The 24,125-nt window shown below is 44.3% G+C and overlaps 2 protein-coding genes across 8 annotated transcripts in view; one reads left to right on the forward strand and one right to left on the reverse strand.

Annotated features, from left to right (window-relative positions):
- Window positions 1–1,040: 1,040 nt before the first annotated feature.
- Window positions 1,041–17,485, reverse strand: ZFAND2B (zinc finger AN1-type containing 2B). Of its 7 annotated transcripts, none has more exons than XR_008308747.1 (9): window positions 16,829–17,362; window positions 14,465–14,559; window positions 9,902–10,033; window positions 9,086–9,237; window positions 8,568–8,672; window positions 7,795–7,867; window positions 5,106–5,182; window positions 4,633–4,859; window positions 1,041–3,945 (listed from the first exon to the last, which is right to left on the reverse strand). XR_008308747.1 is itself a non-coding variant. In XM_053256821.1 (9 exons), the coding sequence occupies exons 2-9, from the start codon at window positions 16,881–16,883 to the stop codon at window positions 4,709–4,711; spliced, it is 840 nt and encodes a 279-aa protein (XP_053112796.1). In that variant the 5' UTR covers window positions 16,884–16,913; window positions 17,372–17,485; the 3' UTR covers window positions 1,041–4,708. The 7 variants fall into 7 exon arrangements, 6 of the variants coding, with proteins under 6 accessions (XP_053112796.1, XP_053112809.1, XP_053112794.1 ...); XM_053256821.1 differs by adding an exon at window positions 17,372–17,485 and having other exon boundaries at window positions 1,041–4,859; window positions 16,829–16,913; XM_053256834.1 differs by having other exon boundaries at window positions 1,041–4,859; window positions 16,829–16,917; window positions 17,203–17,362.
- Window positions 17,486–17,639: 154 nt separating this feature from the next.
- Window positions 17,640–24,125, forward strand: part of TTLL4 (tubulin tyrosine ligase like 4) — a 51,605-nt gene continuing 45,119 nt past the window's right edge. Inside the window, exon 1 of the mRNA XM_053256762.1 lies at window positions 17,640–17,795. The gene's annotated coding sequence lies outside the window, so the exon portion shown is untranslated. The remainder of the gene's footprint in view (window positions 17,796–24,125) is intronic.

Below are 24,125 nucleotides of genomic sequence, written 5' to 3' on the forward strand. Positions count from 1 at the left end.
GTAAATTATCAGTCTAAGAGGCTCAATGTAGAATGCCAAAGAGAAGCATGATGGACTACTGTTTATACTACCTGTATATAAAAAGAATTCCCCCAGAAAGGATTCCTGCAGAGGAAAACTGTTGTATACTGCATTGCAATGTACGAAAAGGGGTACAAGTGGATTTCCCATCACTCACCCAATGTCTGTATCTCACTGCAAGAGGCGGAACCCCACCCCCACAATTTCAATGTATACATTTATCTACACAGAATAAAAGGTATGAAGCATTCCACAGTGCATGTGCTGCAAACAGTGAAGTAACCTCCCACTTGCTGCCAATGGCAGCTTCCTTCCTGGGGCAAATAGCCCAGTGGGGGAGTATCTGGATTAGGACTGTGGTGGGTAAAAGGTTAAATCCCCTCCACCCTACAGTGGCTCTGATGTAGATTGCCCCACCAGCTATTTAGGGGAAGGGGGAAAAACCCAAGTACACAAGGACAAAGAAATGTGGCCTTATATGTTTCTACACAGATGCCCTCGCTATGAGCAATGAACAGAAAGTAAGAACATGTTTCCAAACATACTTGCTCCATTGTAACATTACTACAATATTGCTGGTTGTTGTTTTTTTTAAAGCAAAGAATTTTTGCAGTATCCAACCCTGCCTCTTTCCCTTCCCTGCCCAAACAGTTCTGAAGAACATTACAAAATGCGAACAGGACTGTCTTTGGAATGTTGCACCAAGGAGAGACTGGGTTCTCTGAACTGTTCTTCTTCCCTCTCAGAGGCACCAAGGAAGGACTCCATATGAAAGCCCTAAACTTCCTGTGCTCAGAATAAACTAGGATGGAATATTTTTTGGCGTTAACATTATTTAAATTAAGTTTTTAAAAATCAGTTTGTGGTTTTAAAAAAAGTTTAAGTTACACTTAGATTTCATTTTTAAAATACATTTAAAGCCTGTGCATAATATATGACTATGACGAATATTTACACAGTGCACCATTTTCCAACCGAAGTTCTCAAAGCAGTTTACATGAAATAAGATGGACAAGACCTTAAAACTGAATCATGATCATTTATTAAATACACACAATCAAATACTGCTTTGCTATGTAAGAGCCAGCCCCAAAACAAAGGGAAAACAACCAATAATTATGCAAAGCATTGTAAATGAGACAATGAACAGATTCAGGTGAAACACAATTTAACATGATGAGTATGAGTCTCTGGCTCATGTATAAGCAAAAGAAACTTGCAGATTCTGTTTATACTTAAACTATTTGTTGTTGCATCCAAACATAAATCCTGCTTTGTTCTATCAGCTAGCAATGCTAAATGATGGTTTATTGTTATCTCTGAATACAGCCAATAAGTCATGTAGTGTATCCATTTTTGTGGCCTTCCAACTGGACTGCAGGCATGACCATGTTGGAAGCATGAGGATACAGGGTGTGCCATCCCGTACACCAAGATAATCTACTAAATTGAAATAAGGGGGATATTATTTTCCTATTTTATGCCAAGTATTAGATTGCTGCAATGTGTGTCGTTTCAAGTTTTTAATGTTTATGACTCTACCAAACAGCATGGACATTTATTTTCCTCTCCAAGAGAAACAATACTTCCCCCTCTAAACTACCAGTTCTTTCTTCTTCTCTTCTTCTGGAAAGTTCTGGAGTGTTACAGCCCAATTGCATGTTTACTCCAAAGCAAATCCCACTTCAATTTTGATGTGACTTACTTCCAAATAAGTGCACATAGAACTGTCGCTTTAGATCTCCATTCAGCAAGCTTGTCGAGTGTGCACGCATATAGCAATAGCAATAGCACTTACATTTATATACCGCTCTATAGCCAGAGCTCTCTAAGCGGTTTACAATGATTTTAGCATATTGCCCCCAACATTCTGGGTACTCATTTTACCGACCTCGGAAGGATGGAAGGCTGAGTCAACCTTGAGCCCCTGGTCAGGATCGAACTTGTAACCTTCTGGTTACAGGGCGGCAGTTTTACCACTGCGCCACCAGGGGCTATGTACAAAGAATGCCAATAAGGTATCACTGTCATCTTTTTTTGCATGGCCAAACGTTTTGGATGATGCTCTGTAGTTGTTTAAAGACTTTTATTTGCAAATCAATGCATTTTGTACAGCAGCTGGTTAGTATGCATGCTTGTTTAGGAAATATATGCATTCCAAAATAAGAAACTTGATTTAAATCAGACATTTTTCTTACTGTTTTATATCAATCCACTTTGGGTTAAGATACTTCCTAAGACTTGTTCCTTCTGAGCAAGGAGAGCTGCTCTTGTGGTAGTAAGCATGAATTATCTCCTTTGCTAAGCAGGGTCCACCCTGGTTTGCATTTGAATGGGAGACATGTGTGAGCACTGCAAGATATGGGGCTGCTCTGGGAAGGTTCCATCTCTGGCATCTCCACATAAGGCTGGGAGAGACTCTTGCCTCCAACCTTGTAGAAGCTGCTGCCAGTCTGCACAGACAATACTGAACTAGATAGACCAATGGTCTGACTCAGTAGGTGGCAGCTTCCTATGTGTAAAATACTCCCAGCTCTAAGTGCTGAGCTATTCCTCTTTAAGCAGCTCCAAACAGGAGCCCCTTCTCCCAACTTCCAGGACTTATGAACTTGCATGTGCTCCCAAATAAACACAAAAGTTGACAAGAAAGCAGAAGGCCGAACCATTTCAGTCGGAGTTTATTGGCTCCCATCAGCTTTCCCAAGATTCCCTGCCACTGAGCCCACCCCACCCCCCCCTTGCTCCAGCGCTGTGTAGGTGATACAGCGAAGGCACAGAATGCTAAATGATGAAGGGGTGCCTGCAGAGGGAGAGACACGAATAGCTGTTGCAGGGTGGAGAGCTGGAAGCCCAAGGCTGTAAAACATTACAGCTTGATAAGACAGAGCCTGACAAGAGTATGCATCAGAAAGAAAATTGACATCCTTGTGGTCACTGAGGTATGGGTGCCACCTGGGGCTGGCCAGCTTTGCAACATGCAGTCTCAAGAAGCTGGCCATCTACTGGGAGAAGACCTCTTCCCTACCACTACAGGGCAGCCTACCGTTCACTGCAGTGTTGATCTTTGGCAGACTTTCCAAGAGGGGGCAAAGTGTCAGGGTTCTGACACAGGGCTGGCAGCAAGAGAGTGTCAATTCAACCCAGAAGGGGAGGAAGCAGACTCTGCCTCCCAGTAGGGGAAGACTGAAAGAGACCTTTGCTTGTTGCAACAGTCCTACAGAACTCCTCAACCGGCACAACTTTCACATTGCATTGTGCTTCTCGTTATCTGAATGTTGCCGCTGAAGCAGCTAGGACAACATTTGGCTGGCGACCTGTGCAACAGTCGCTCTAGGAATGTGTCCCCTTCCCCACTTAAACAAACAGGTAGCTTAGAAGAAGCACAGCACCAAGAATGAGGCGTCAAAATCCCCACTCTGAAAGCAGTTAGCACCACCTATTGTCCAACTGCAGGACTGCCACAGGCTGAGAGAGAGGCAGGCAAGGGCCGCGACTTCCTCAAACTCCCCTCAGCTACGGGACATCTCCACACAGTAATAATTTGAGGCTTAAACCAATTGAATCTGATGTTGCCTGCCAGTCCGCCCCCTGCCAGGTTATACGCTTGGGTGGAGCAACTGGGGAGTATTACCCCAAGGCTGTCACGGCTTCATCCAGGGAGAGAAATGCTGCCAACGTCCCCCAAAGGCGCACATGGTCACAGTGTGAGGTGGCAACCGCTGTGTGGTGAAAAGACACTCTACGAGGGCCAGGCAGAGGGGTGCAGCCTTTGGTTCATTGTAAGTAGCCCTGACGCAGCAGCAGAGGGAGGTAACCCCTGCGGGCACAGAGGACGGACCACAGTGGCCAGGCATAGTTTCTCATGCTGACAGATGCTTGCTGTGCTCAGGACAGACGGCAATTGGATGGCTTTGAAGTTCGAGCCTAAAACAAAAGCATGTTGAGTTTAGCATCACCAGAAGCTGGAGTCAGTTCTTCTCCACTTGTGCCCCACCCCACTCCCCCGACTGGGATGACCATTACATACACAGCCCTTATGTGCTGTTAGCCTGTTAAGAACCACCACCCCACTGCTTCCCTACTTAAAGGCTGCCATGGATTCAAATCTCCCATATCTAAACATGCATTGTAAAGACAGAGAAAGAAAGTTAGTGTGTTGGACTAGGACCAGGAAGACCCAAGTTCGACTCCCCATTCAACCATGAAACTCACTGGGTGACTCTGGGCCAGTCATGTATCTCTCAGCCTAACCAACCTCACAGGGTTGTTGTGAGGATAAAAATAACCACGTACACAGCTCTGAGCTCCTCAGAGGAAGAGCAGGATATCAATTCAATTAGAATGAATGATAGGTGCTTAAAGATTTATTTATCTGCTCGAGTAGTCTTGATGTATCTGCTCTCAGCAAGTCTGCTGAGATTTTGAGCTACCTGCTTCTCTCACATGCTGGTACAGGATGATTCATTCTGGTTAATGCCCTTCAAAAAGCATTCAGCAAACCTAGGCTGGATCCCTAGCCAGAGGAACATCCACTATTGAGGATGCTGAAGCTGTTGAGAAAAAAACCACACAGTCACAGAAGAAGCCATTGTTCTTGTTTGGTTTCAATACCTGGATTGACCTTGCATTGGACATCCCTGATGGTAGAAGACAAATTTACAGCAAAGACTTCCATAGCCCACTGAGGCTACGCACAGTTGGATGGGAGACAGTAGTTCAGGGAATTCCTCATCTTGCTCACCTGCTGCTGTTGCTGCTGCTGCCGCTGCTGCCGCCTGTACTCCTCCTCGCTAGCTGAAATAGCCTGAGCCAATGCCAGATCTTCCTCCTCCTGGGTACTATTTCAGATAAACACACTGGATGAGCCAGACACGCTGCACAATGATGACTCATCAGAAAGTCATATCAACAGATCTGCACCCAACAAGGAGAATCCTACTGTCTGAACATGACTGTTAAAGCAGTGTTTCCCTCACCACTCTCAGTCTTCCAGGCATGCAGACTTCAAGCAGGCAATCTGGCACAATGGCTTAAGTAAGGGTCTAAAATAGCTGTGCTTGAGGGTAGTTGCCACTGTGTTGTACCTGTGGGGTGGTGGTTGGCTGGGCACCGCCTCTGCCAGGGACATCTCCAAGGCCCGTTGCAGTGCTTCCTCTTCACTCTGAAATGGGATGCAAAACGTTTACTCTGTATGAACTGGGCTAGCAGCCTCAGTCTTGGTTCTGCATTCCACCTGAAGAACATTGCATATTTCAAAGATTTGGAGTTGAGGGTTTGTTTGTTGTTTGTTCAAAACAAACTTCTGGAGCCCACAACCACCTGTGCATTTTCATCAATGTTTGTATAAAACTAAATCCGCATATGTTGGAGTGGGGAAAATTGTGGCAGTCTCAAAACAGCAGAATATACCCCTCAAATATATGATCAAGGACTCCAGCAGGCCGTAAACAACTCCCCCTTTCAGTTAAAAACAAACATACATATATACGTGTTTCTAGCCAGTTGCAGCCAGACTCCTTGAGAGAAATGCTGGGTCCCAGAAAAAATAATGCTTATAGATTCTTATTCTTTTCTTACCTCTAGTGTTCCAGCCCCATTGCTACCCACAGATATCCTTCCCCAAGCCATCATCCCTCCTCCTAACCATCACCCCTCCCCACAACCCTTCCAGAGAACGAAACTACCTGTGCTAAGTTGCTCCTCCCTGCCACCCAATCAAATCAGACAGAAAGCGAGCATGTATGAGGAAAAGGAAGGGGGAGAGGAGAGTTTTCTGCAGATTCAGACATGGAAATTCTTCTTAGTTCCCTCTCTCAGGCTCTGGCAATAGCATAAATGTTCCTGGAAATGTGCACTTATTTTTAGCTGAAGAAGCAGCATTGGGTGGGGCTCCTAGCAGGCAAGACTTCCAGACACAAATCTACCAGCACTCCTCCACAATTATCCCAGTCCAATATGTACCATTCACCTCCACAGTATATCCTTTCCTAGTTATTGACTAAAACTTGAAGCAGCAATGCAAAACTATAGCTTTGCAAAAATCTCAAACCGTGTCACATTGAAAGCCAATATGGTTAAATATAAGAAGTATTTCACTTCATCTTTGGAGACCTGGCTGAAAGCAGATGTATGTTTCTTCATCAAGAGGCCCTTGGCAAGTCACTATGTCCCAGCATATAGGTGCAAATTAAAAGCAACATAAAATGATATATTCATTTGCTAAGCCTTAAAGCTTAAAAACGAAGATATCCCCCAACATATCTCAGGATACAATTACTCCCTTCTACTTTTCTATTTATTGGCTGCCAATTTTATGTTCAGCTTAATATTTTGGTTCTCACTTTTGAAACGTTGTCCCTCATCAAGCTTTCTTTGTCATTCTAGTCTATTCTGAACTCTTCTTGTTGCTTCGTAGTCTCTGGCTAACACTGTACACAGCAAGCTACCGATCCAAGGGAGAGATGAGCTCACTGCTTCTGTGGTACTTTAAACCCAGCTGGTGCTGCTACTGAAGCATGGGCAGGGTTCCAAGTGCCACGGAAACCGTGACCTTGCCTTTCCCTTGGACTGGCAACCTGCAGTGTAGAATGTCAGCCTCAAGTCTTAGCATTCCCATCATCCTTTACTCCGATGTCTTTTTACTCCAACCATGTTCTTCCTGCAAACATTCATAATTTTTTTCTTTTTAAAAAGCAAAGCCTTCCCATCCCTTAGTCCTTTTAAACCTACATACTTCTAAAATTAAGCTTAGAACAGCCATTTCTGTAACATAAGCTGTTTCCACATTACTATTTATCTTAAGTCAATAAATGTGTATTTTTGCCTATTATTTTTTTCTCATTCCCTCATATTCCCATTCCTAAACAGTTCAGGCCGGGGGCAACTTGTTTTATCTTGTGAAGCATCTAGTATATTTCTTGATAGAGCATAATCATAAACAACCACTCTGTAGAAACATTATGCGAAACCCCCGGTCCCTTGAGAAGTCCATAATGCTGGGAAAAGTTGAAGGAAAAAAGAGGAGGACGACCAGCAGCCAGTTGGATAGACTCGATTACGACAGCAATGAATGCACCACTGAGAGACCTTAAAGGACAAATTGAAGACAGATCGTCCTGGAGAGAATCTGTCTAGGTGGTTGCTAAGAGTTGACACTGACTTGATGGAACTTAATCAGACACTAAGCAGGAGAACTGCATTGATAAAAGCTTTATAGCACAGCAAAATAGCACACTTCCAGTCAACTCATTTTAAAAATGTTAATCTAAACAATATAGTCTTCCCTGCCTTTTAGAAGGCAGGCAGTGAGCGGGCCAGGCGTAAGGTGACCTAAGGAGGTCATTCCATAGTTTGGGTGCCACAGCTCAGAATACCCCATCTCTCATGGACACCCACTGCATCTCTCATGGTGGGAAAAGGAGGGCCCCATAGAGGAATAAAGGCCCCAGGTAAGTTCATATGGTAGAAGGCAGTTCTTTAGCTATCCTGGTGCCTGGGCATTTAGGGCTTTTAAAGGTCAAAACCAGTACCTTGAACTGAACCCAGAAACCCAGAAACCCTTGAACCCAGAACCCAGGTAGTCAAAGTTAGCACAAGATCGGAACAATCCAACCTCAGTGCCCCAGACAAAACCCTGGCAGCTGTGTTCTGGATCAACTTAAAGTTCCAGATTGTCTTCAAAGGTCAGCCCCCACATAAAACCCATGACAATGATAAGAAAGGGAGCAAGTTACATATAAACTGCTTAAATATCCAGTTTGTTGTACCACTTACCAGTCCGTTCTGCAGGGCAACAACTGGTGAAGATGTGTTTTGGGACTGATGTGCTCTTTCTGTCTCAGTGCCTCTGCATGCAAGAGAAGAATGATCAACAGATAACAATTGTGAGGCACATACATTGCAGAGGGGAATCCACTGGCATGATCCACTAGGGCCTGACTTGCAGCACAAAGAGTAAGTACTCAGATGCTCACTGAACTCCTGGAGGTTTTTGTGCCTTGAAGAAGAAGGAAGGAAGGAGAGCTGGCCTTGTGGTAGCAAGCACAAGTTTTCCCCTTTGCTAAGCAGGATCTATCTTGGTTTGCATTTGAATGGGAGACTACATGCATATATTGTAAGATATTCCCCTTAGGGGATGGGTCCATAGCTCAGAGGAAGAGCATCTGCATGCAGAAGGTTCCAGGCTTCCTCCATGGCATCCCCAGGCATGGCTGGCAAAGGCTCTTGCCTGAAACCTTGGAGAAGCTGCTACTACCAGTCAGTGTAGGCAATACGGAGCTAGATGGACTAATGGTCTGACTCAGTAGAAGGCAGCTTCCTATATTATTGTGTAACTGGAATCTAGTTTTAGACCGACATACATGCTCAGGGGCAATGGAGCACATTTGGTTCCAGGACATTACTGGACAAGCTGTAGATGGGGGAGGAAAGCATCATTACAGTACCTCCTGTAGTTACAGTACCTCTTGTAGGCCGTATTGTAGGCTGTAGATGCAAGGAGAAGAACATAGGGTAGGGAACAATGCAGATTTGAGTCATTGTTGTACCTGCTGGAGGCTGGCAGGCTGGCAGCAGATCTCATGGCTCCACTGCTGGATGTGGCACTTGTGGATGCTTTAGCAGACTTTTGAGTCCTGGCAACAGCAGCATTCCTGAAGCAGGGAGGACTGTTGTTGGTAATAGAGTATCACCCTTATCACTGCATCAGCCTCCCCCATCGACCAAGAGTGCCAGAAAGAGGTAACTGATCCAGTCCCATCGGCTCAGTAACATATGGGTTATTTCAGGGCCTTCCATGCGCAACTAACCAGAGTTGCACGTGCAGCCAGCTGAGCAAAGCCCAAGTGGCAGGCAACTTAGTGTCAGAGGAAGAGCAGGCATCACCTTGCAAGTGAGATGCTTCAGCAACCAGAGATGGGGAAGGAGATATGTACCACTGTCCCCACAGATGAGCACACATCTCCAAGTCACCACATTTCTCTCTCTCTCCATCTCTGTCTGTGCCTCTCTCACATACAAAGTTATGTCCAGGAAAGCCCCCCCCCGCCCCCCGTATCGCCTTTACCCTGCTTTGGAGAGGGAATGCCCGGCCCCGGCGCAGTCATGATCCAGTGGGTGCCGGTGCTTGAGGCAGAAGTTGCCATGACACTGGTCACAAAGAACCTTCATCATTTCCCGTTGCTTGCAGCCAGGGTGCTGACACTTGTTGGTGAAGATCTAGGTAAATTGGCACAATTACAACTGAGACAGTTAAGACGGCTTGGTAACAAACCACCTGGCAGATGGTACCAGCATCTACCTGCTTTGTATCCAAGCGACTAGGCAGCCCACAGGTCTTAAGCCTCTAAGTGATGGAGTAGTGATCCTAGAGTACTATTAACCTTGCTCTTCAAACCTACTTGGGACTAATTTGGCTGTTTGCAAATGAATAAATGTATGATGATGCCACTCAGTTCGGATATGCTCCTTTGCTATTCAGTCCTTCCAGTGCACTCCATCCAACCCCCAGAGTTATCCTAATCGTTGAACAGCAATTTGTTCTGTCCTAGCAATCCGAGCCATGCCATGCTCTGCGTATGGGATATGTCCCAGCGCCTACTGAGGCTTGGCAACACATTTCTCTCACTCAACACGAGGAACCTTTGACCGACACACCATTCAGGCTCTGGGCTTATCAGATTAGAGTGCAGGCCTGCTCAATTTAGGCCCCCTCCCGGCTGTTTTTGGACTACAACTCCCATAATCCCTGGCTATGGCCACTGTGGCTGGGGATTATGGGAGTTGTAGGACATCTTACAGGAGGGTCAAAGTTGAGCAGCCCTGTTATAGTGGGTTCAGAATACATAAGATCTGATCAGAGCAGGCAACTGTAGCCTCCTACCTTGCGCTTACGCTGAGCTGGGTCCGACTTGCAATCCTGGTCAATGTGTGCCCCCACTACAACGTCAGGCATCTCTCCTCGCCTCACCGGGATGGGTGTGTTGCAAAGTGGGCACACAGGGACTTGCACATCCTGGGGACAGAACAGAGGTTGACCTGTTGCAGAGCGGTCATTCCCCTGACCACTGGGCAGCCTTCATGGAGTAGGATACTGAGTGAAGATGAGGGTTAGGCTTCTTCTTCAAATCATTTTTGTTTATTAAAAAAATAAAAACAGCATTTCTTGAACTTCCAGAAATTATAAGTAACAATCCAATTATAAGAAACAATCCAAGATTCAGCTGCCCTCCCTTGCCAACTCTCCCCCTCGCATCAGATATTGCAGAGAAAGAAGAATAATGAATTAATCAACCTCGCACTCAAAAACCCCCCAAATCTTGGGTGTGGATGTTGACCAGATGCTGTATTAAAATTTATAAAAGGTTCCCAAGTTAGAGCAAATAATTCATGTGAATTGTTCCTTAGATAAGCTGTAATCTTAGCCATAGAGGCATATTCACATAACTTTAATAGCCATTCACCCAAGGTCGGGACTGCTTGTAATCTCCAATTAGCTGCATAAAGAATCCTGGCTGCAGTAATCATGTATAAAGACAACTCTGTATGTTTAGTAGGTATATAAGGTTTAGTCATGTTTAACAGAAAGAGTTCAGGTAAGTAAGGAAAGTTTATCTTTAAAATCTCTTGCATCTTAGAGTGGATTTTCTTCCAGAATTGTGCTTTAATGCAAGTCCAGCACATATGATATAGAATGTCCCCACATTGGTCTTACATTTCCAACAAACCCGAGAATAGTTACTGTGGGAGTTAGGCTTCTATGGGGCAATCACCAAAAACCAGTCCAAACAAGAAGCATTTCCAGAAAATCTCCAGCTCCAAGTTTGAGAAGCCTCACAGAGAAGGAAATTCCCAAAGTTGTAGGCAGCCCTAAGAACACCTCTTAGCACACCCATCTTGTACAGAGTTGATGTGCAGATGAAACTAAGCAGGTGCTGTGGCAGTGACCAGCCAATGACTTATCTGATGCCTGCTTTGTACTAGGTTATTTTAGGCTTGGCTTTTCAGATAATACAGGTTCAGCTAAGTTGGGCCTGCCAAATGTAATAATGCTTTTCAGGATTCGCTGAAGTCCCATCCCCAGCAATAGTCAGGCACTGAATCTATCATGGGCTGGTCCAGTGACGTGGGTCTTCTGGGAATTTTTGAATGACAACATTTTCTAGTGCTCTCAGTCAATTGGGTAAATCTGATTTAGCATGATTATCTGACTTCTATTTAGCAAATGAAACTTTAAAACATATGCTATAGTAATTTTACTGTGCTGTATAAATATCTCAAAATTTTTCCCAATAGGCAGAAGTAGTTGACCCAAAATACTTGATTTTGGAGGAAATTAAAATAAAGCACACTTTGTGCAAGTTGAATATTATATTCTGACAAATCTAAGGCTTAATTTAGAAATAATTTTTATCAGAGGACTTGTAAACATTTTAAGACAAGGTAACTTAAAAGCAGACAATATGACATAAAAGCAAAAACTTCAAAAGAAAACAAATGAAGGCCCTGAAGACTAACATTAGTTTTACCATGCATATAATAAAGCAATGTATTTATTATATATGCATGCACTCTTCCTTGGGATAGTCACCTGAAAAAAAAATGTTGATATCTTTGTAAATGTCTAGTTTGACAGGCATTCCATTCATTATTCTGAAACTTCAGAATGGGGCAGCCAGATTGGTCTCTGGGGCAACCCGGAGAGAACATATTATGCCTGTTTTGAAACAACTACACTGGCTGCTGATATGTTTCTGGGCAAAATACAAAGTGCTTGTTATTACCTTTAAAGCCCTGAATGGCTTAGGTCCGAGTCATCTTCTACATGATCCTCACCGCATGTTAAGGTCATCCGAGGAGGTCCGTCTCCAGTTGCCACCGATTCATCTGGTGGCGACGCAGAGGCAGGCCTTCTCTGTAGCTGCTCCTGGGCTATGGAATGCACTCCCAGCAGAAACTCGTAATTTGAGATCATTACTGTCCTTCAGGAGAGCCCTTAAATCCTATCTGTTTGGCCTGGCCTTCCAGAGTTTTAAATGATTGACTAACTGTTTTAAATTTTTCAAACTGTTGCCCTGATTTCCAGGGTTTTTAGCTGTTTAATTGTTTTTATTGTGTTTTAATAGTTTGATTTTAATTGTTAACTTGTTTTAATTGTTTTAATTGTGCTGTAAACCGCCCAGAGCCATTTTGGAAGGGCGGTATATAAATCTAATAAATAAATAAATGTTATTTATTATTTTTTTATACTGCCAAAAACAGGCATCTCATGGCAGTTTACACAGAAACAGAACAATAAACTCACAGTTTAAATCAAGCAATTAAAACAGTTAACCATGGAAAACTATAGCAGATATCTACATATCTGAAATATCTTCTGCCCTATATCACTGTCTGGGTCAGATGGGAATAACTCACATAACTGGGTGTTGTCAGTATATAGAAATGGCACCAAAGCCCAAACTGCCAGAAGATGTTGTCCGATGATCCTGAGTCAGGCAAAAGAGAATCCTATAGAACCGAAGTTATCAAACTTGGGTCTCCAGTTGCTATTGGACCACAACTTCCATCATCCCCAGCCAGAATGGCCAAACAACCCTCACTTTATAGGATGATGAGCAACCTCTTTCTACCATCCCCTGAGCTTTCACTACTCTTCTGTTAAAATTCGCTGAACTCAAGTGTACACACACACACACACACACACACACACACACACTCTTATGTCAGATCCTGCAGCCATTTTACCAATACCTCATGATAAGCAATATCCAAGATCAACAGGGTACAAGGTTTCCTATTGATCTCCAGGCAGAGATCACCATTTAAGACCACAAATGCAGCACTAATGCCATGTTCAAGTTGAAGTACATACTGGCAGGTGTCCAAGGAGCTAACAGCAACCACATGCCCTTGAAAATGCAAAGCAACCACCTTCTCAATTACTTCCACTGAAAGATAAACTTGGAGGCAGTTCAGTAACTGCCTGGGAAATCAACATCACGATTAGATTTTCTGAACAGGGAATGACCCAACACATTTTAGGACACTAGACATCAACATTCTTCAGTGTTCTGAATCCAGTTTCACAGGCTATCTTTCATCAACTAGGGATCCAATTTGCAAGCAATTGCTCTCATGTCACCAGCAGTATATGCCTGCATCAGCTGATGATACTGACTAGAATCAGGAGTCAAATCAGTTCAGGTTGTACTGGATCTACAAAAATAAAGGATTAAAAAAAATATTTTTTTTGCTCCCTTCTATAGATAGGCCTGGAACCAAAGAGCCACGCCAAGCCTGAACACAAACAAGACCAAATCTTTATTTGCCTGAACTAGTACATAACCTGAATTTGTTTCCAAAACAAATCAAATGTGAGATACCTAGTTTGTTAGCAAACTAGGTAGCAAGTTTGTAATAGCAGACACAGGACGACTTGGTCTCCAGGTGGAGAGTGAGTTCACCAGGTCACTTTCTACTCATTAACAATTGTACTAGACAGCACTTGTGAAAGTGTTCTTCCACAGCAGTCTTCCAAACAGTGGGTGGGGACCTCTGAGAACAAGCGTGCTGATGGCTGGCATAATCTGGGTATTCCATAGGCAATGTTCCTTGTAACAGGGATCCCCAGATGTTGTAGTCAAAGGCCATTGCAGCTGGGGATGATGGGAGTAGTAGCCAACAAAGCCTGGGAATCCCTGCTCCAAAGAACACTGCTCATAGGTCAAACAGAACATTAAGACAGCAGCCATCAAGGTCAGCAGATATATCTCCTGGAGAGTCCTAGAATCTAATTGTCTTCATGAGTCTCCACATGCCTCTCTACACTGATAGGAGCACAAGAAGGCAAAATCTGTGCCTCCAAAAGGTAATGTATGATACCTTTCCCTGATCCCTAATAAGCAGAGCATCTTTTTTCCAGGACAGTGCAAAAATCTCAAGTGTGTCCAGTCTCATCAGCAAGTTGTCATCTGGGATAAATACACAGTTTTCACAAAGTATGGTTGTGAAAATATCACAAATTCCGGAGCAAGCCCTGAACAGTGCTATCAAGGGCATAGCCTTCCTTTTTGTTTGCCCTTTCTGGATTTGCAGCCAAACACAACAAGGTAACCCCTGCTTCTTTGCTCTTTGGACACAAGAACATCATGTTTACTCTCTGCCTGGTATTAAGCAGCTGTTGAGAATATTTTTGTTTAGACTGGCTTTTTCAAGCCAGTTTTAATCAGATATTTTCCTGGTCTTTTTAGTCGGGACTCTGGAGTTGTTAATTTATTAGTTTATATATTGTCTGCTCTTTGTTTTATTGCTAGGCACCTTGGACTTGTTTTAAATAGGGAAAGGCAGTATTAAAACAATAAATAAATGCTGGGACTCCATCTGATGTAGAACAGAGCACCCCAAGCACCCAATTCTAAGTTCTGCCCCCTGCAGTTTCACTCACCTTCTTGTAAGCTGAAGTGCAGCTGTGATGGGCATAGGCAACATGGTCAGTGCAGAACAGCTGTTCACAAGCATCACATTTCAGGGGGAGAAAGTCTGAGGAGCAGGAAAGGGCATGATGACAAAGAGCTAGAACCATCTCCCCCAAAAGCCATCCAATGGACAGGCATTTTATTGGATACCCCAGCCATGAAATTACCACTTTCCTTTATTTTAAGGGCACGTGACTTTTTTTCTTCAGCACCCAAGAGCATAATAAATACTTAGGAAGAGATTTGAGCATAATGAGAGTACCAATAGTGAGCAATGAATAAAACCAGACTCAGATAAAAGAAGAGCCACCAGAAAAGGGATCCAGCTTGTCCTCCTTCCCACTGTCCCTGATGAAATAGCCCCAAGTATAAAGCAACATATTCATATCTGATTCATGGTCTTAAAAACATAATTAAAAAAAGAATCAGCAAAATGCATTTGTAAACCAGGGGGTGCTCACACACACACAAATTAATATACTTTCCAAGAAAAAGAGTCACAGATTGCATAACAGGTGGTGAAGATTGTAGAAAAACCTGGTGTGCAATGAAAGACTGGACACTCAAACAATATGTACTCAAGAGCTCTACACAGGGGTGGGGCTCTCTCCTTCAAAGAATACTGATAAGAACCCCCACAATGGGTCTTACTTCCTACTACGTGTGCACATGACTGGAGCCTTGTGAGTTTGTATCTCATCTACTTCACGCTACACAGCACCGAAGAAAGCTCCAGGCATCCCTGAAATGACTCTTATCACTGGCAGGTTCCTGATCTCTCTGTGTTCAGGTAGGGATGTACACGAACCGGTTTGGCTCAAAGGTTCAATGACAGGGGTGTGGGGGAGAATGCACTACACTCCCCCAACTGTATTTCCCCCACCGGCGATGATTCCCTAAAAGCCTGTCAAGGCAGCAGCGTACCTCCCTGCTGCCCTGTTCCAACATTGACCAGATGTAACCAGAAGTAGCTGTGACTGCGCACATCGCAGTTGGGTACACAATGTGCACATGTGATGCACACAGTCGCAGCTACTACTTCTGGTCACATCCAGTCAACATTGGAACAGGGCTGCAGGGAGATACGCTGCCATTGAACAGGCCCCCACTGGTTCCATGAACATCCCTCTGTTCAGACACATATTTTCATTATTGTGGAGCAGAAAGCCTTCTGTCTGAAGCATGCAATACCCACTACTATTTCCAAACTTAAGAAGCCATGGTGATATTTATTTAACTTGAAGCTAAGCCGCAGGGGCATTATTAGGCAAGGGGGGGCGGCTGCCTGGGGGCCCCCACGCCTCAAGGGGCCCCCCAGAGGCAAGTCACATGTGAAGTGTGTGTGTGTGTGTGTGTGTATCAGCGAGGGGCCCATTTTAAAATTTTGTCTCTGGGCCCACTCCAGCCTTGTTATGCCCCTGCTAAGCCGTTCAGTCTTATTGTCTGAGACTGACTGTATATGGGATGTGTCTACAGGAGACAGGTAAAGCTAGTACAAAAACAAGGGCTATGTCATGATCATTAGAACTTGCTTGCTTGGTTTCTTCTGGGAATAAGATTTGTGCCATTAATCAAAGCACAAAAGCAACCAAGATTATTCTCAACTGTGCTAAATACCAAGAGTCCAAATCCATAGAGAAGCACCTGCTTGTCTGTTTGCTTTCTAGAATAATTCTATGTAGCAACAATCAAGCATTACCAGAACTCAGGCAGCATCTTTAATACCCATATGCAAAGCATGTAGTTGCTTTACAACTAAGCTATGGTCTTTCTGTTGGCTATGGCTATAACCATCCATATTATCCAAGCGACATGTGCAGCAGGCCACAGAAATTACCTGTGAATCCTACCAGGAAGTTGTAAAGCCAATTGCCACAGGTGCTTACCAAACACGGGATGGAGTACTGAGAATACAAATGACTTTGAAGAAAAACAACGATCTGTTTGTCTGCTGATGTGTCTGATAAACACAGCTCTGATAAACATGTCTAAGGCCTATTTTGGGGGAAAACCCTTTTCAGAATGTCCTCCACTTAAATTCAGCTTCAAAGCACACCACATGGCCATAGGGCAAATACTAGACTTGACATAACAATGCCTCCCATAGATGACATTCCACAATAAGCCCATATCACAAGCCACATTACTTCCAGTGGGAGGAAATTTCTCCATTTATGGAGAAAATGAAAAAATCCTGGTTTTCAATTTACAGCTAAAAACAGCACCCAGAAATTTTGGTCCTGCTCATGCCCCACTTAGTCCAAACCCTTAAGGACTGGGGAACAAGCAGGGGAGGAAGTTCATGGGCCATGCAGCTAGAAACAGTTTCTTACCAAGGCGTTTGCAGGACGGTTCCGAACAGTGGGCACCTAAATCTGGAAACTCCATGGTGCTACTAGTGGGGGCAGAAAAGGAATCCTACCTGTTAGGAAAAAGACAGGATTAGAGACTATGGTATCATAACATAGATGTTACCAGAGAAGGGATGCAGCACCCCCACAAGGGCTGAGTGAGAAGGAAGGGGAGGGCTCTAGCACCTACGGGTGACTAGAAAACAACAGAAAAAGCACTCAGGAAAAGTAGAAAAAGAAAAGACAAAAGCAACCTTGACTGAAGACAAGAAAGAAAGAGAATAACCCGTCCAAAAAGACAGAGGATAAAAGGGGTAAGCAGTACCGAAATGCCGAAAACAGCAGGTAGACTCCACCTTCTTTGCTACAAACAAGGAAACTCTTGCACTTTCCTCCCACCCACTTCCGCTCCTGGGCACGATGACGTCATTGCACAATGGCCATAGGGTGCTAATTGAATCAAGAAATTCAGTGACGGGCCCATCCTACCCTCTTTGATTACTCCCCTCCCGGAAATATCGCAACCTACCTCGTTTCTCTGGAATGCTGGGAAATGCGCTCTCGGAGCGAAAATAGGTTCTGCCCTCTGCCGGCCACCCCACCCTTTCCCCTCCCTCTCTCTTTTTTTATTTGGCCTCTAGAGTGAACTGTATGCTGGGAAGTCCGGGGGGGGGGGAATGGTGTGGTGTATGATGATTGGTGGCTGCAATCTTTAGCGGCACACTTCCCGCTCTTTCCTTACGCCGGGCACAGCCGGGAAGTTCCGCCCCTTTCTATTCGACAATACCCTACAGAGCCGAGCTGTGTGTTTGTGCGCGCGGGCGCGCGCAGGCTGGAAGACGTAGCACGAGGTATTCTGGTCCCGCCTTGGCCGGAAGTGTCTCCATGGTAACGGCGGGCGGTTCGGGCCGGGCCGGAGGGGGGCAAGCCACCGCCCGCCCCGGAGCCGGTAAGTCAGACAGAAATATCCCCTCCCCGACCACCGCTCCCGTAGACTGTCCTCCTTGCCTCGTCTCTCCGTCGGTCCTGCCCCAGAACGCAGATCAGTGCTGGAGTTTGGGTGGTTCCTTTTCTCAGGCGTTCCCGTGGGATTCGAGATCGTCTGAAGAAGACGCTCTGAGCTCCCTTTGGAAGGCTCCAGCCTGCCTTCCCCGCCCCCACCAGAACCGTCCTGTTAGGGAAAGGGGACTCCCTTCCTTATGGAGCAGGGCGTGCTAGGGGTTAGCCCCCCTCCCCCCCGCCGCCCTTGTACGACGGGCTTCTCTCGCCTTCCTCCCTCATGGCTGAGAAAGGGAGCATTCAATCTTGTAGTAACTATCCAGGCCAGATTCAGGCGCGGAGATTGCGCGGGATCCGTGTGAGCGAGGCCTTTGCGTATAAAGCCTTGATTAGGTTCAGCCTGGAGAAAGGAGAGAGCGTGCGTGGTCCTTCCTGCTTTAAACATCTGCCCTCAAGAGTGTCACGGAAGTGGTCGGGTGGTAACTGGGGCTGGTTGCCATTCTCCCCCCCACCCACCCCGCCCTCTCTTTTCCTCTGCCGCGGGTTAGTGATCTTGTTTTGCTTGGTTTCGGGTCTGCCCTCGGGCCCATGTGTAGTTCACAACCCAGCGGCAGACCCGCCCTATTGCCGTGCTAGCTTTACACATGGATGGGCTGAATCGAGTGATATATGGGACGGGATACCCGGCGTTGACCGCTTAAACGTCAAACGCTTTACTCACGGTCCCCACCTAGTCTGTCTCGCCTTAGCAGTTTGACGTACTGGACTACTCTTATTTATTCTATTTTTAATTTATTGCGGGGGTGGGGTTAGGAGAATATGCTAACCCCATCAGAGATGCATTCTCTATCAACCGTTGCTCAGAATATGGTCACTTTGTCATAGTCATCCCCACAGCAATCTGATAGGTCATTATTAATATCTCACACATGATAAAATAAAACTCAGAAAAACAGTGGCTAAGTACTTCCACTGAGTCCAGGGCTGCACTTGACTTCCCCACTCAGGTATTCCTGGAACAGATACTGATCAAGATACTGATGATCCAATCTGAAGACCTGAAAGCGGGGTGGGTTGGTTCTTGATGTATATTGTGCCCTGTTCCCCAGACTGCCTTATATATGTAGAACACCAAGAATGTCTTGCCGAAATATGGTGTATTAGAGACCCCAGGGAAGTGTTAATATAATACCACTGAAAGAACTTTGCTTCCCAGCTCAGTAACTCATAAACACCAGTTGTGGGCAGTGAAATGTGAGGATCTCTCATTTTATTGTGTCACCAGTAGTGCTTGGCTTTGTTTCAGTGTACGATCTTAGCTTGTCACTTAGTAAAACATATTTTTGAAAACTGAAAATCCTCTTGCTTTCCTAACAGCCTCTCATGCCTAGAATTCTGTTACTTGCAAGTTGGCATCCATGTAGCTCTGCTCTAATTTCTCACATCAGAAGGATTCCTCTGGATGGAGGAAGAGGGCTATTTCCACTGCTACAGTGATGTTTTGCCATCTCCTCAAGCATGTTGGTTCCTTACTAATTCTAATTCAGATTTAGCATTAAATCCCAGTTCTCCTGTACAGTTGCCAGCATCCAAAACAATATTTTAATCAACTTTTTCAGCATGGTTTAGCTGGGTTTAATTTTTGCTGGGGAAAGTGTGGATGGAATGGAGGGAATTTACCTAAGTTATCTGTCCTTGGCTCTGACTAGCATTCTCCCTGTGAGTAGTAATTGTACTATCACTGTTACTACTATTTAATATTTACGTAATACCAGTGTTAGGCTTGGTGCTGTGCAGAATGTACAAATGATGTAGCCCCTGCCCAGAGGTTGACAGTCTACATTAGATGAACAGTGCTGGGGAAGGAATGCATGAATAGTAAAGATGCATAGAGCTAAGAGAGATTTTTTTGCAAATGGTGCTTCTGAGAATGGGTTTATGGGGAGGATAGAAAAATGTCTTGACAAACTGAGAACCAAAAGTTGGTTTTTGATGCAGGGAATTTCATGGCAAAGAGATTCCATAGCACAAACCTTTGTAGAATTTTACTGTCATGCCTCTCCCTAGGGAGACATGAGTGTAGTATAGTAGCTAAAAGATTGTGCAGGAAGTACTCAGTCTGAATCTTATGTCTGCTATGAACTCACTATGTGTTCTCAGGCAAGCCATACTCTGTCTCTCATCTGTAAAGTGGGAATAATAGTACCGCCCTACTTCGTTGTTGTGCTAATGCACCTATATTTGGAGACCAAAATGGGGGATTTATAGCTTGGAAGGCCGAATAACAAAAGGATTGCAGTCCAGACAGAGGCAGGACAAGGTTAGCGTACCCCAGAGGAGCAAACAGACTTGGAGCAAGACTTTTGAAAATAAAGGTTTTTTGTATAAAGTAGAGGCACAATGTAAATATGTGGTTTTTGGCATCCTCAGCATGATCTCAGTTGCACAGGGAGTGGAGGCAATTCTAGGGAGGGGGTTAGCCAAGCAGCTGATGAGTGTTGGAATGTGACAAAGGGGAGAGGGGAAGAGAGATAAAGATAAAGAACAGCTTTTATACCTGTTCTTTATACCTATCTTGTAGGTGACACCAAAGGTACTGCATTGGCACTAAGTTTCAGAGCAAAGGCACTCCTTATGCCAGTAGCTAGCAAAAGAGAGCAGTGTGGTTTTCAAGGTGATCGGGTACAGGGGTAGCCTGTAGCAAGCTCACACAAGGAATGGCCCAGCCAGAGTTTCTGGACTCCACAGGCCAGGGTTCCAGTTGTAGCCTATAACCACTCTAGCACTTTAGCACATAGAACTTCCCAGGTAATTAGGGTGGGCAGAATCTTAATTGTGTCAGTTGGTGTGAGGGGGAGCAATGGGGGCTGCTTGGAAACACGGGAAGGGAGACTGGCTCAGTGGAGCATCAACTTGAGCATACTGAGGGAAAGTGAGGTAAGGGAGTGTGTTCACAGAGCACTTGATTTCCCAGTGCAGTAGTGGAGGAGAAGGACTGCTTCTGTCCCCTGTCCAGAAAACACAAAGGGAAGCCTCTAGGGTTTTTCTGTAAGGGTTCTTAATGGGGCTATAAAGGCAGGAAAACAAGAAGTGAAGTGAAGTTGTGCTGCTGAGTCAGTGTCGACTCCTGGTGACCACAGAGTCATGTGGTTTTCTTTTGGTAGAATACAGGAAGGCTTTACCATTGCCATCTCCTGCGCAGTATGAGGTGATGCCTTTCAGCATCTTCCTATATCGCTGCTGCCTGATATAGGTGTTTTCCATAGTCTGGGAAACAGACCAATGGGGATTCGAACCAGCAACCTCTTGCTCCCTAGGCAAGTTACAAGAGATAATAGGGAATCTTCTGGTGCAGGATTTGGAGGAAATGTGTGGTAGTCTGGTCCTTATTCAGATGGATCCCAAGACCAAAGGATTTTGTTGTACCAGATCTGAGTAGTTGCCTAGAAGCTTTCCTTGATTGCAATTTAGAATGGGGCTGCCCAAGTTTCTAGGAACCATTTTTTTGTTCAAGACCCCTGGCCTGTTTTGCCTGGAACTCTGGTTTAATCAAGAATGCAAGGAATTCAGGATGGGTGCATCACCTCTCCAGGTTTGCAGGACATAAGCAGTTTGAACCAAATGAAGGTTGCTTCCCTCCTGGAATCAAATGCTTGTCTTTGCACAGGTTCTGCTCAGTCTTGTTCTAGTTAAAAGCCAAAGTTTCCAAGATAGGGGGCGGGTTTGTGTTTGTGTTTGTGTGGGGTGGGGGAGCCGGCTGGCAACAATTTACAGATTGTTGAAGGACTAGAACAAGATAATATATGTGAAATAATTTGGACACTCAGACATGTCATATACATGCTAAATACTATTAGAAGTATAATTCTGCCAACAGACTAGGGTGCTCTGTCAGGGAATTCAGTATCCTCCTCAAACAACTCTTACAACAATTCTTTGGAGATTACTATGATGGTTAAACTGCTGTAAAACTAATTTTATCAGGGCAGACAAAGATTTAATAATTTGAAAATGAAGACTGTAAGCTTGTGCTTCATGCTGAAAGGGATAAGAAATGTACTAGAGTTAGAGGAATAATTTTGTAGCAATGGAAGATAGCAACAAAATGAGGAGGCAACAATAGGGAAGGATAGCTACTTACTAGAGAAACAAAGATGTGTGGAGGTGATATTGTGGGGCTTGGGTTCTGTTGCTGAAGAGTTACAACAAAGTAATATATGTAAATGTATCCAAACAAATGAGTGATTCTTCACTACCAGTGAAGTTAGTAGAAGATGCCTTCTGTTTTTACCTGGGGATTAAGAAAATGAGCTTGACTGTTAACTATGGTAATCCTGTTCCTTGCAGCAGTGTTGTATATTCTGAGTTATAGATGGCAAGGCAAGCTGAGACATGTTAAGCATTTCACATTTTTATATTTCCTTTCCAATACTGTTGCAAAGCGGTTTGCCTTTCATATATTTAGTTTACCCCTGTTTGGAAGCCATAGCAGTGAATGGAAATTCCAAGTGTACTTAGAAATACTGGTTCATCATATCTCTTTTTTTTATTCCCATGTTTCAAACTTGATGGTTTATCCCATCTTCTTTATTTGTAGCATAATCACTCATAAGCAGCACTGAAACCACATTTCCTTCTGTGTTCTCTTCTCTAGGGCCTTTATTATCTTCTCTAGGGCCTTTATTATTGCTATTATCAAGCAATCAAGGGCAAAATCATATTACATGTCTTTGGGCTTAATGTTAAGTAGGAAGAGGAGAGCTGGTCTTGTGGTAGCAAGTATGACTTGTCCCCTGAGCTAACCAGGGTCTGCCCTGGTTGCATACAAATGGGAGACTTGATGTGTGAGCACTGTAAGATATTCCCTTTAGGGATGGAGCTGCTCTGGGAAGAGCAAAAGGTTCCAAGTTCCCTCCCTGGCATCTCCAAGGTGGGGCTGAGAGATTCCAGCCTGCAACCTTGGAGAAGCTGCTGCCAGTCTGTTCAGACAATACTGAGCTAGATGGACCTATGGTCTGAATCAGTATATGGCAGCTTCCTATGTTCCTATGATTTAGTGACATAATAGGGAATTCTTACTTCCCTGGTTTTACAGTAAAATGTAGAAAGTGTACAGCTCCTTCCTTTCTATGCTAAAGATGTTCACAGGAACCTTTCTTGTGGTGTTGCTAATGAGATTGGAGAAAACCGCCCCCCCCCACAATAATAGAAGCAGTCAAAGCATCCTTATTGTGTTGTTTTGGGACATCTTGGGCAAAAAATGGTAGTTTTATTATACAGGTGAAACTCGGAAAATCAGAATATCGTGCAAAAGTCCATTAATTTCAGTAATGCAAATTAAAAGGTGAGACTGATATATGAGACAGACGCATTACATGCAAAGCGAGATAAGTCAAGCCTTAATTTGTTATCATTGTGATGATCATGGCGTACAGCTCATGAAAACCCCAAATCCACAATCTCAGAAAATTAGAATATTACATGGAACCAAGAAGACAAGGATTGAAGAATAGAACAATATCAGACCTCTGAAAAGTATAAGCATGCATATATATTCAGTACTTGGTTTGGGCCCCTTTTTCATCAATTACTGCCTCAGTGTGGCGTGGCATGGATGCTATCAGCCTGTGGCACTGATGAGGTATTATGGAAGACCAGGATGCTTCATTAGCGGCCTTCAGCAATTCTGCATTGTTTGGTCTCATGTCTCTCATCCTTCTCTTGGCAATGCCCCATAGATTCTCTATGGGGTCAGGTCAGGCGAGTTTGCTGGCCAGTCAAGCACAGTACACTGTATACTTTTCAGAGGTCCGATACTGTTCTATTCTTCAATCCTTGTCTTCTTGGTTCCATGTAATATTCTAATTTTCTGGGATTGTGGATTTGGGGTTTTCATGAGCTGTACTCCATGATCATCACAATTATAACAAATTAAGGCTTGACTTATCTCGCTTTGCATGTAATTCGTCTGTCTCATATATCAGTTTCACCTTTTAATTTGCATTACTGAAATTAATGGACTTTTGCACGATATTCTGATTTTCCGAGTTTCACCTGTAAGTAGTTTGAGATTGTAATTTATTGCTGCTCTCACAACTCTGTTCGTTAGAAGATGCACCACATAAAGTCTTTTGGACAATTCTGAGAACTATGACGTGCGTGGTGAAAATATTCCTTGGACAGTTAGCTGTGAATAATATAAGGGAATTGCAATTTTATTTCCTTGGTAAATCATAAGTGCACAGAACTGGCAGTTCTGCCAGTTTGAAGGCACGGAGGG

The sequence above is a fragment of the Hemicordylus capensis genome, chromosome 1 (assembly GCF_027244095.1).
Source record: "Hemicordylus capensis ecotype Gifberg chromosome 1, rHemCap1.1.pri, whole genome shotgun sequence".
Classification (NCBI taxonomy): Eukaryota; Metazoa; Chordata; class Lepidosauria; order Squamata; family Cordylidae; genus Hemicordylus; species Hemicordylus capensis.